At 62.4% G+C, this 12,643-nt stretch overlaps 1 protein-coding gene across 4 annotated transcripts in view; it reads right to left on the bottom strand.

Annotated features, from left to right (window-relative positions):
- The window catches only part of SCUBE1 (signal peptide, CUB domain and EGF like domain containing 1), a 110,447-nt gene extending 98,423 nt beyond the window's left edge, over window positions 1-12,024 (bottom strand). For all 4 annotated transcript variants that reach the window (XM_045835039.1, XM_045835040.1, XM_045835041.1 and 1 more), the window contains exons 1-2: window positions 11,828-12,024; window positions 8,063-8,194 (exon numbers count right to left, since the gene is read on the bottom strand). In XM_045835039.1, the coding sequence (XP_045690995.1) occupies window positions 8,063-8,194; window positions 11,828-11,915 (220 nt within the window). In that variant the 5' untranslated portion in view covers window positions 11,916-12,024. The remainder of the gene's footprint in view (window positions 1-8,062; window positions 8,195-11,827) is intronic.
- Window positions 12,025-12,643: the final 619 nt, after the last annotated feature.

Below are 12,643 nucleotides of genomic sequence, written 5' to 3'. Positions count from 1 at the left end.
GTCAGCACATTAGGGCCGGAGAGGTCCACAGCCCACCCAAGGTCACCCAGGGCTGGCACCCAGGTCTCCACAAAACTATGCTCAGCTCTCCGACCCTTGACCCTCCACGGAAGGGCCAGGAGGCCCAGACAGGAGGCGTGGTGGCTCCAGGAGAGAGGAGCGCGCCGTGGAGGCCTTGAAGGGGGTAGGGTGCAATCAGGCCACCGGCCATCATGGGCCAGGCCGAAAGTCGAGGCTGGTCTGCTGGGGTTTTTAACTGTCTCCTCCAGGGGGCTGCAGCCCCAGCCCATCTGGAGGACCCCCTCAGGGCACCCGCTGAGACCCCCTGACCTTGCCCGCACACAGGAGCCCTCTGGCCCGCTTTGTCTCAAGGCCTTTGGGGAAGGCCGCCATCCATTTCAGTAGCATTCAAAGGCCAGCAGCCTGCCGTTTATTTTCTTAGAAATAATGGTTTTTTCTGCTTAGCATTCCTGCGATGGAAAAACAAATACAGCCACTGTAATAAGAAGCGGCCAAGAGGAGGCGAGAGGGCCCGGAGGAAGGGGCGGCAAGGGGCCTGCTGCCTGGGGATCCTGGAGATACGGGGAGGGGGTGGGGGCAGAGACCCTCCGATCCTCGGAGAAATGGGGTTTCAGAGGAAGAAGGAAGCTTAGCTCACAGGCACGCTCACCTACAGCGAGGCTTACACACTTCCCACCGTCACTCCAACCTGCCCCCTGAGAGGCAGGTGTCTCTGCTGCCACTGCTTGGGGCAGGAACCAGCCTCAGGGAGCTGGAGGCGCATGCGTGTGGGATATACCAGACCCCCGCCCCCCTCCGCAGGCCTCTGTGTCCTGGCTACAGACGCCCCCTGGGCCCTCGGGGCTGGTGGGAATGCAGAGACCTGCAGCACTCTGCTTTATTAACTCAGCTACGGCCCACGGCCGGCTGGAGGCGGCCTGCCTGGGAGAGCTTCTAATGCCCCCCCCCCTCCTCTTCCTCCCTCTCGGGCACTGACACTCTCCCCTCTCCTTCTCCCCCCCCCGCCCCCCCAGGAGTCTGCTCTGGGTTCCCACTGCTGCCCTTTGCACAACCCACCAGGATCACATCTGTCCCCCGCACCGACTGGTAAGGCCAGGAAAACAGGCCTGGGCCCCAGCACCGCCCTTGGCCCCCGCAGGGGCTCGGGGAGTAGTCTCAACATTGAACTGACTCCGGTCCGGTGGACCGACACATTCCGCGGATGGGCAGGTGGGGGGTCGGGAAGGAGAGCTGGGCTCCGATGTGTGAACGCCCACAGTATGAGCCTTTCTTTTTTTTTTTTTCTTTTAAAAAAGACGCCTAGGCTCCCAGAAGCCAAAGCTCTGCGTTGGAGTGGAGACCATTGCAATCACCACGACCTAACTGCTAGCTGACAGCAACTGGGAACTTTAAGTCACATCCAATTTCTTCCTGCCCGCTGGCCTGTGGGCCCTGAGCCCCTTGCCTCCCCACCCAGGAGGCCTGTGGTAGCGCCCACACTCGCCCGTTTGAAGACTCGAAGAAGAATCCCACCCCTCCCCTCCCCCAGCCTACCTCCTGCCGCCTGTCCCGGCCTCCCCAAAAAGCAGAATTTCATCTGGAGTTTCCGTACCATGTGCAACAATGACGATGAAAGTGATTTAATAAGGTCATAGACATTATTTTCTAAGATGGCTAAGTGGTCTTAAGATTTTTTTTCTGTTGCTAGACTAAATGGATCAGCCGGTGTGTTATTAGGACTTTTGTTAAAACACTTAATAACCTGCCCTGTAATCTACCCAAGTCCAGTGACTGACAGGTGGGCCCCGGGGACACGCCATTCAGGAAGTGACTATTTACATTCATTACACACATGCTAATTTTGTGATCCGCGATACCCCTAAGGTGGTCCATTTTTTTCCCCTTTCACAGAAAAGGGGGAAATAATAATATATTGGATACACTGTGGCCAAAACAAAAATTTATTTCCCCCCCCAAGAGTTTTAATTACAGCCTTTTGGAAAAGGCCCGAGTTGGAGCTTGCAAGGGGAGTAAACCGCTGGAGTCAACGGTCCGCGGAACGAAGCGCACACAGAAAGGGGCGCTGTACAGAAGGGGCGCTGAGCACCGCGGGTCCCACGGCGGTGATCCAGGGGGTCTTAGTTATTTAAACAAGCCGTTTGAGGGCATTTGCTCCTCGTCGGGGGCCTGGTCCTGATTATAAACAAGAGCTTTTAATTAAGATTAGTAAGACCCAATTCAAGCCATAATTTGGTCCTTTTCCTTAGCCAGTGTCTATGAAAACAAAGCAATTAAGGTTAAATGAGTTGAGTATTTAAAGGAGATGAAATGCCCCCTCCTCACCCCCAGCCTGGCCCCTCGGGGGGCTGAGCACAAACAGACCCAAGCACTTCAGATGAGAAGGCCAGTGAGGGGCTGGCCCTGGCAGCTCCCTGAAGGCCCATGCGTGGGGGTCTGGTGAGCTGGGGACGGATAGGCTTAGCCAAATGAAGGGGGTGGGGGAAACGGAGTAAGCAAAGGCCCTGGGGTGGGAAGCTGGCGAGTTCAAAGAACTAAAAAAAAGACAGTGAGGCGGGGGTGTGGTTAGGGAGAAAAGGAGGGAGAACGATAGCAGCTCAGAGTGGTTAGGTGAGTGCTGGGCAAGCTGAAACATGTCACCTCCGAGCCACACAATGGGTGATGCGCTTGGAGACCGTCGTGTTCACGGGGCCTGGCTCAGACGAGCCGGGGGCAGAGTCGGGGTTGGGGTAGCCTAGGAAAGGGTTTCTGCGTTCCCTCCTGAGACTCAACAGCTAAGGATCTCCCCCCACTTTGTCCAGACGGGCTGGCGGGGGCCTGGTCCTCTGCTGGGATCCCCGGGTTGCCCGGGGCTGGAATCCAGGGCCTGCCGCTTCTCAGCTGGGGACCTGGCCAGAGGCTGACCTCCCTGGGCCTAGGGTCCCCAGCCTACCTCTGCCACTGGGCTACCTCAGAGGTGCGCAGACTAGTCCCTTCCTCTCTCAGGCCTCAGTTGCCTCATCTGGGAAACGCTCGGGGTTTGGGGAGGCTCTGGGATGCCTCCCCTGATATCCTTAGGACTGATAATGATCAGTGATTGTCCCCAACACTAGCTCGGGGGCCAGGCCTGCTAAGTCATGCAGGTAGGTCATCGCAACCCAGTGTAACAGGGGGTCCGAGGGAGGGGTGCTCACAGGTAACAAACAGCTCACCTATCTGGGGCAGCAGGGAAGGCTTCCTGGAGGAAGGGACTGTTGGGACTCCGCCATCCGCACGTTCACCCAACAGATGCCTTCCAACAAGCCCCGTGCCAGGCCTGGTGCTGGGTTCCAGAGATTGGAGGTGAATAGGTCACAGACCCTGCCCTTGAGGGATCCACCTTCCAGGAATACACACGGGAAAATATAAATATAGGGTGACATGGGGCCAAAATGGAGGTGTCCCTGGGTCCGGGGAGGTGTCTCTGGGTCCAGTGCAGTGATCTGTAAAACGCAGGGGCTGCCCTGGGCAGCCTTTAACGTTCTCTGCAACTCTGCATGAGTTTACCTTGAGTCACGTCAAATTCTGCCAAGATGCAAGTCGTCCAGAAGACACTGACTTGCCCTCAGCCCCGCCCCCAGCCTTTCCCAACAGTCCGAGGCACCCCGGTCTCGCTGCAGCAAGCCCCTTGCAGTCAGCCGACCACACAGAGCCCCGGGCTGTTCCCAGGACACCAGGGCCTGTGCATAGTGAGGCCCAGTCACAACCACACGTCGTACACTGGCTGCACGTCGACCTGGCGTGGAAGGCATGCTCAGAAACTGTCTGGGAAGGGGGTGACGGGTTGCCTCGGGGGCCGGGCTTCCTAACGGGGTTTCCTCCACCAGCAGCGGTTTCAAGGTGACATAGTTAAGGGTTTAAGGAGCTCCATCAGCCCCACCCAGGGCCGCCTGAAAGCTGGGTCCATTTCCCGTGAAGAACCAGGGAGGCCGTGGGAGCTACACACTCTGGGCGGGTGTCTCTGCTGAGTGTCTGTCCCCTGTGCTTACCAGAATAAGGAGCAAGGTCTAGCGGGTCTCAGGATAGGGTACTCGGTTCCCCCCCAACACTCTCACCTCAGCCTCTGCACCGAGGGCCCAGGGCAGGCACACGGGTTCCCCCTAAGGCGGGAGTGCCAGTTTGGGGGTGCGGGGATGTATTAGTGACGTCTGCTGCAGGAGTGGCAGCCTGTTTGCTATCTCTGGAGCAGGTTTAGCGGACAAAGGCAAGCCTTCTGTCCCCTGAAATGTTTATTGCACGTGCTTGGTAGATGGTCACCTGTGAATGGTACCCACGCCTGTGCATCTCTACGGGGCTGGGAACACATGGTTTGTTCGAATCATCAGTGAACCACAATGCCCCACCTCCCGGCCTTTTTATCCCGAGAGTGGCTGGAAAAAGACAAAACCACACCTATTTTCATATACTGAACATTAGGATCACCAACACAAGCACGGTACCACCATCCTCATTGTCAGTATCACAGCCATCACCCTCATCAACATTCCCATTCTCCTCCTCCTCTGCCTCTTTCTCTTCATCTTCACCCTCCTCCTCCTCCTCGCCGTCATTGTCAATGCCGTCGCTGTCAACATCGCCATCCGTTCTATCGGCACCACTGGCACCGCCTCCGGAACAGCAGCTGATGCCTACACAGTGCGTCCTATGCGCCAGGCTATGCGCAAATACTTCATGTTACCTTCATTCATTAAGCCTCACACTCTCTCCGGGAAGTAGGTACTTTTATTAGCGCTGTTCTACAGACAAACAGGTCCAGAAATAGCTTGTCCAGGCTACCCAGGCAGGATCTGAACTGTAGCGGTCTGGCTCCCAGGTCCCTGCTTTCACCACGAGCTCAGCGGGATAGGCACAGTTCGTTCCCTCTTCCCAGGACAGAGCGCCGTGGGAGCCATCACCGCCCGCAGAAAAGCAACGTGGAGGGTGGAGCCGCCCACCGGGCGGGAGTCCCACCTCCGGAAGCCCCGCCCCCCAGCGCTCCCCACCCACTTCCGTCCGTAAACCAGGAAGTGGACGGGAGAAGGGTCTCCGGGCTCCCGCAGGTCACCCTCCGGCTTCCAACCCCGCCCCGGAAGGCTCTGCGTGGTCCTCCGGGAAGCCAGCGGGTAGGCTCTCTGGCGGGCTCTCTCGATCCTGCCTGTGACTGTGGGCGGGTCCCAGGGACAAGAACAGTGCAAGTGGGACACTGCCCACTCCGGTCCCCAGACCCCACGCCAGCACTCACTCACTCACAGAGGGTTTCGGACACCAGCGGCCACAGAACGCCCTCTCGGACGTCCTCCTCTCCGTTCCTGAGGTCACTCTCCACCCTGTTCACACGGCAGCTCACAGGTGCCCATGTAGCCCCCGCCTGCCCCCCACCTGGTCAGTGAGAACTTCCACCGAGATCATTCAGCTCCTGCAGCCCAAACCAGACCGCAGGCGCCTTGAGAGAGGGCAGGGGTGCACCATCACCGTCCCACTCACGTCACTGGGGGAGGTAGTGAGGACAGGTGAGGGCGACAATGACAGTGACAGCAGTGGTCCCATCATCTGTGCGTGGAGCACCTCCCCTGAGCCGGGGCACCGCTGCACACCCATTCCGTCTTCAGCACGACCTGCAGTCGGGGTGTCTGGGGCCCATCTAACCAAAGGAGAAACTGAGGCTCAGGAGGGCAATGACTACCTGAACTTTCCCATCAGAGGTGGGTGGCAGCCCAGCGCCCGGCCCGTCCCTGCTGCTCTCATTAGACGGGGTCAAAAGGACACTGTGACAAGAACGAGCTGTCGAGGACCCGGCACCCATACGTCCCATGCGCCCTCACAGCTGTCTGGGCACCTTACGGCAGCTCCTTGAGGGCAGTCATGTGAACTGCAGTCTGGGCACAGACAGCCAACGCAGAGTAAGCATTTTCTGCACACCCATGTTGGTCCCAGGTCTTCCCCAGGAGCTGGGGACACAGGGACACTCACAAAAGGCTCTCTGCCACCGAGGAGCTCACTGGGAACCCTAGTGTGTGACTTCAATGAGGTGGTCCCAACATTGAGCATGTGGCAGACCCTCAAGCAATGAGCTCACAGTTCGGTGGAGGAGCAAGACATGTAACAACCCAGAGTCAGAAGTGCTATGTTGGAGGGTAGCCCAGGGGCTTCTGGGAACAGAGTCGGTACTTGTGTGTGTATGCATAGGTATCAGGGAAGGCTTCCTGGAGGAGGCAAATCAAAAGCATGATGAGAAATTAGCCACAACATGAGGGGTGATAAAGGACCTCCAGGCCAGGGGAAAACCTGAGCTGAGGCTCAGAGACACGGAGCAGTCTGGCGTGTGTATGTGTGGCCAGGACAAGTGTTACTCAGTGTTCCCGGAAGTGGGGGGCGGAGGCCAGAGCCAGGCTGGAGAGACAAGGGGCCCCTGGCAATTCCTGAAGCACAACCACAACCTACTCCTCTCTCATCTTCATCACCAAGCTGGCAAGTGTGACTCCCAGTGGGCTCAGGCAGAGGGGACAGCTAAGCTGGACGCTGGAGGATGTCAGGGCAACAGGGGGGTGACGAAGCGTGGGCCTCCTGGGGGGGCAGGGCTAGCAGGAGGGGACCTAAATTCCGGGGCTGGAGGAGGACAAGCTGGGTCGGCAGCTTAAACCGGCAGAGAAGGGGTCACCCTTGGCCCACCCCACCAGAGCGCTGGGCCTGAAGCAGGGAGCAGAGGGTTGGAAAACGGTCACACAGAGCCACACAGGTGCCACTTGGAACCACTGAGCGAACCGACCTCCAGGCCTTGCCAGCAGCCAGGCCAGCACGTGCCACCAGGCTTCTTGCTGACGTCCTGCCCTGTCTGCCTCGAGCCTGGCCTCCTTCCAGAGGTCTGCGGGCAGGCGCCAGCTCCCCCCTCAGGCTGCCGGGGCCCCGAGCACGGCCAGGATGTGGCCAAACCGGGCCCGATCCAGGCCGTTGTCATCTGCCCAGCACTCAGCCTTAAGTCCATCCCCCGCAAATGACACGGATAAACCACACCAGTGTCCCGAGGAGGTTCTCCTGCAACACCCCAGCTCCCGGGAAGCCCCCGTGTGTGGACGTGGCAGGTGCCCATCTTGGTCGCATGTGTCCCTTCCCTAACACAAATCTCACATGTGGAAAACTCGGGGGCAGGGTTCAGTGCGGAGAAAGCGAGACGCCAGAGAGCCGTGGGGTGGGGGTTCGGAGGCCCGGGTGGAGTACGGGCCACGCCCCTGGGAGACCGGGACCTCGCAGACACACTTCTCCTCTCTGAGCCTCATTTTTCCTCCTCTTGAAAGTGGGGACACGCGGGGAAGACGTGGGTCACTGCTTCTCATCCAGGGGTGCACATCAGTCACGTGCTGCCTCCCCCCCCCCCCACCGGACACCAGCCCCACCCCAGGCCTGCAGAGTCGGAGCCGCACAGACCCTCCGAGACAAATGCCCCCGGGGGTGCCACCCCCTTTGGAGACGCCTGGCTCCAAAGACACCCGCGGCTGCTCTTCCCTCTCCAATGTTCAGCTTGCCGGGGCGCACTTTCCAGAGCCAGACGGTCAAACCAGCACCCCAGACGCAGGGAAGGAGGGCTGGACAGACCGACAACACAAGTCCCCCAGGCTCTCCCCGAGCGCTCGTCCCTGAGCCAGCCCCACGGACACGGTGGCCACCTACTAGCAGGTCCTTTGGGGGCTGCAGGCCACGCAGGGTGGTTTTGGATTTACGGTTAGGGGTTTTGGGGGTGTCACCCCAGGCCTTCATCCCACACACATCCCGTTAGGGAGACATGGACAAATGTGTCATTCAATGCATCGCCTCAATTTCTTTTAAAGAAAATAAGTTTCAAACCCAGGGAGACCTGGGCACCCCAGACTCAAATTCCACCCCCAGGGGAGCCCCCAGGTTCCCAGGAGGCCTGGAGCCCCCCGCCCACGGCTGAGGCAGGCTGTGCGGAGGTGCTCATGGGGCCAGGAACGGGAGGCTCAGCCCCTGCTGGCATCTCCAGGGGCCGAGCCGCGGGGGCCTCGGACTCCGGCCTGGAGCGCTGGGGGCTCACCTTCGCACTGCCGGCCTTCGCCCTTGTAGCCCGGCTTGCAGAGGCATCTGTAGGACTTGGGTGTGTTCTGGCAGATGGCGTCAATGTGGCAGTCATCCGTGCCCTCGGAGCACTCATCCACGTCGGCTGCCCCTGTGGGGAGGCGGGGGGGGGGGTGGGGGGAGGACATCGGTGAGGGGCGGCCCCGGAGGCAGGCGGAGGTGGCGGAGCCGGGAGCTCCTTCTGCCTCAGGCCCCTCATTGATCACGGGGGGGGGGGGGGGGACGGGGGGCGAGGCGCGGAAATGAACTTGGTAACAGCAGTCGCGTGGCCACCAGCGTGACGAGTCCAGACTGGCGGCGTCTTCGGGGCGGCCACTCTCTGCCAGGCCACCGGAGCGCTGGCCCTCACTCGGTTCCGCAACAACCCGTCAAGTCAATCTATTGTCCCCACTGGGAAGGGGAGAAAACTCGGGCTTACGGGCCCAGAGAGCAATGCCCCTGTCTGCTGCGTGTCTTTGCTCTCTCCACGAGCGTTGCTCCAACCCCCCTCTGCCCTCCTCCTTACAAGGCGTAGGGCCAGCAGGATCTTTGAAGGAATTCAGATCCACCCGCTGTGGGTTACAGATGGGGAAACTGCGGCCAGCAGGGAGCCAGGAGCCCAGGCCAAGCCGGGAGGCAGGCGGTCTGAACGTGGGGCCCCACCCAGCCCCCAGGCTGTGGAAATGCAGGGTCCTGCTGACGCTCCCACAGCCCGGCCTGGAGTGCCCAGAGCGGGACCGCGCCCTCCCCTGGGCCCAGAGGCTCGTCCACGGTTCTGACCTCCCCTTCCTCTCTCCTCTCCGCCTCCAAGATCTAGGTGGGAACTCGGTTCTCCCAGCCCGACTCCCCGAGTTACGTTCAGTCTTGGCTTTGGGTGCCCCTGGCTCTCCCCACCCACCTCCCACCCCCAACACACATGGGTGCACCTTCCACCTGAAACAGCGGTCAGGCAAAATACAAAATAGATTTGTGTATCTGTGCATACACACCAACACACACTCCCCTGTGTGCGTGCAACCTCAGACGGGGAGGGGCCCTCGGGGCACAGGGTCACAAAGCTGGAAGGGCCTCGGCCATGACGGAGGTTACAGACCAGGGCAGAGAGGCCCAGGGGCGTCTGCTGTGGCTCACTGGCTCCTTTGGGGCAGGGATGGAACTCGGGTCCAGAGCCCATCTACGTGTCGTGGTGCTTCCTGCTGGCTACGCAGGACGTGCAGGTGGGTGACCGGCACACACAGGGGCCCAGAAGGGCCGTCCAAGAAACTCTCTGCAGCCATGGTCACTCAGGGCCAAGCTTGGGGAAGTTCTGGAGTGTCCTGCGCTCTTCATGCTTCCGGCCTCCCCCTGGACCGTCTGGTCCTTAAGAATGTCCACTCGGACTTAGTCCCTGGGCCAGCATCAGGGGTCGTGGGGGGGCTCTCTAGGAACACTGCTGCTGCCCCACCCCCAGGCTCCTCCCTCGCCCTAGTCCTAAGGCTCCAGCCTGCCCCCGAAGGAAGCAGCACTACGAAGAAACACGAGATCACCTCCTGCACGTGCTCGCCCACGCACACAGCAGGCGGCATCTCTTTTGCGGGGGTGGGGCGGTGCACAGCTTCTCAGGTGGCAGCCCATCCTCCACTGCTGCCCAAAGGAAGGTGGGACAAGGGGCCAGGAGGCCCGCGCCCACCCTCGGTGTCCAGCGGCCAGCAGGAACATCGGGCCAGCAGTGCATCCCCTTCTGGGAAGTGGTGACAGAGGGACCCCTGGGCAGGGGTGGCACAGCCTCAAAGGCAGGAAGCCAGAGGCCAGGGAAGGCCAGTCTGCATCCTTCCAGGGGGAGGATGGCGGCCACGCCTGAGACAGGACCCTGCTCGCCCCCTTCCTGAGGGTCAGTGCACAGGAATGACGGGAGGGAGACCACCTGGGGCCCTGGAGCCCCCTGGGCCCCGACCCCCAGCCCCCACCTAGTAGGTGCCCTCATGAGGGTGGCAATGAGTGACCGCTCACTCAAGGGCGGTGGAGCCCCCTCCCAAGACACCTTTCCAACACTTCTTCAGGTGGGTGCTGGGGAGAGGGCAGGTGAGTTCCAGGAGAGAGGGGGAGGAGTCACAGGCCATCTAACCCCCCGGCCCCCTGGCCATGACGTGCTCCCTGCCCTGGGCTGGGGGCTCCCCTGCCGGGCATCACAGGCTTTGACTTGGGTTTGTTTCCCAGCACGAGGCCTCCGTGGGGTGGAGACGGGTGGAGAGAGACACAGACACAGACACAGAGAGAGACGGAGGCGGGGAGAGGCACATTCAGGAACAATCGCGTGGGTTTTGAGGACCCCAAAGCCTGGGAGAGACACCCACGGACAAGTGGGGGTACGGGCAGCAGGGCCCGGCTTCCTGGGGGTGGGGGTGTGAACAACCACTCGGCCCCAGACACAGCTCGGCTGAAGTGGCCTGGCATGCTCTCGCAGGGCGTGACTCCCAGGCACAGGGACCCGTGGGCAGATGCAGACTTCAGGGAGCCCTGCCGGGCAGCCGGCGGGGGGCCCAGAGAAAGCGGAGGAGAGCACCAGGGGCAGGCAGGACCCTCCCCTGACCTCCCCACACCAGAGAAAGGGAAAGAGAGGAAGCTCGTGGGAGGGGAGACCCTGATTTCAGCTTTGTGGGAGCCCTCTACGCAGACCACCGAGGGAACAGAAGGGGAAGGCGCGCGAGTGCCAGGGTCCCAGCCGAATCCTGGGGAGCCCCCGCTTGGCCTCTGCTGCCTGCCCCGACCCAGGCCGGATGCCAGTAACCTCCTTCCTCAGCGTCTCCACTTCGTTTCCTCTCCTGGACCGCCCCGCCCATCATGTCCCGCGTCTGGCGGCCTCTCCCTCTGGTCCCCATCCATCTCCTGGCTCTGTGTCTGTCCATCCGTCCTCCCCCTCCTGTCTCACTGTCCACCATCTGCCCATCGTTTTCCAGCCACCCCCCCCCCCCCCCCCCCGCCTCGGCCGCGCTCCCGCCCCGCCAGCGGCACTCCCAGTCCCTCAGCCCTTTCCCGGGCGTGTCTGCCTCCACCTCTCCTCCCGCTGCCTTCCTGTCCCGGCGGGGTCCGTCCTTCTGGTCCTGCGTTCTCCCTCTTTTGATCTTTCTCTGTCCTGCTGCCTGTGGGCCGCCGCCGCCTCCCTCCCCCCGTCTCCTCCTTTCCTCCTCCGGTCCTCCTTCGGGTCCTTCTCTGCTCTTCCCTGTCTGTCTTTCTCTGGGTTTCCTCCTGCGTCCTTTTGTGTGTTCCCTCTGTGTCTGCGGCTGTCGGTCTGTCCCTCCATCTGCGAGCCCCCCCCCCCCTTTCTTTCTACGTGCGTCCGTTTTCCCTCGGTCTCCCCTCCGAGCCTCCTTCCGTCCACGCTCCAGTCTCCCCTGGGGAAGCGTCCGTCTGGCTCCGGGGTCCCCGCTCCCCGCCCTCGGTCCGCGCGCCGGGGTGGGGGGGGGGGCCCGCGGTCGGCCGTCGCTCTTTCTTCCTTCCTCTCGCCCTCGCCCTCCTCTTCCCCCGGGGCCTCACCCCACCCCGCCCCTGCTGCGGGCCCGCTGGGCTCCGGGAGCCCCCGGGCGGCCCGGGCTGCGGGAAGGGGGCGCCCCGCGCGGGTCCCAGAAGTTACTTTGCAAAGAGGCGAGGCGGGGCACGGAACCGCGTGGGCTGCGGCCCTCCCCACGGCGCGAGGTAGGGGAGCCCCCCGGGACCCCGCCGCCGCCGCCGCCGCCCCGCGCCCGCCGCCCGCCGAGTCGGGGCTTACCTGGGAGCCCGCTGCCCGCCGCCAGCCGCCCGCACGCACCCAGCGCGAGCAGCACGCACAATTGCCAGCGCACGGCCGCCGCGCCCATGCTCGCTGCGGGCCGGGCCGGGCCGGGCCGGGCCGGGGGTGCGGGCGAGCTGGGCGCGGGATTCCCCGGACCGGCCGCTCGGCTAGCGCTCCTCGCCGCTGGCTCCCGGGCCACCGCTCGGGCTCGCAGCCACCAAGCCGGCGCGGCTGACGAGCTGACAGCCGTGCGTACATTGGCTCACAGCCGTCGGGGGCGGGGCGCCGCGCACGGCTGGCCAATGGGCGCGAGCCGCCGGCCCGCGGGGGGAGGGGCGGGGGGTGCCCCGGCCACCCCCGCTCCCGGCGGGCGGCAGGTGGGGGGTAGGGGCTCGGGGCGGCTCGCGCGGCCGCGGGGTGCACGGTCTCGGCCAGGCTGTGGCTCACACGGAAGCTGCTCCCTTCCTCTGCCTCATCTCCCCCGTCAACCCCCTCACTGAGAGTGACCGCCGCCCTGGGGGCTGCACCCCACCCCCACCCCACCCCCACCCACACACTCAGAGGTGCGGAGGGGCCTGCCAGCCGGTCTTCGGAGATCGAGCAAGGCTCGGCGGCATGGAGTTGCAGTGAAAGAAACGCCGACGCGCAGAGCAGAATTCATTCATCCTTTCGGCAAATATCCATTGAACACCCACTGTGTTCCGAGCGCCAGCAAGGCAGCGGTGAAGTAGCCAGCTAGGGGGGAAAACCGTGGAGATCGGTTTAAAATTTACATTCCAAACAAATGAACTTTTTACCACTCCCCAAAGGACA

Source organism: Phyllostomus hastatus, unplaced genomic scaffold (genome assembly GCF_019186645.2).
Source record: "Phyllostomus hastatus isolate PE091 unplaced genomic scaffold, TTU_PhHast_1.1 phas_contig_198, whole genome shotgun sequence".
NCBI classification, from domain to species: Eukaryota; Metazoa; Chordata; class Mammalia; order Chiroptera; family Phyllostomidae; genus Phyllostomus; species Phyllostomus hastatus.
The sequence above is the reverse complement of the archived record's forward strand: the minus strand, read 5'-3'. Positions and strand labels throughout refer to the sequence as shown.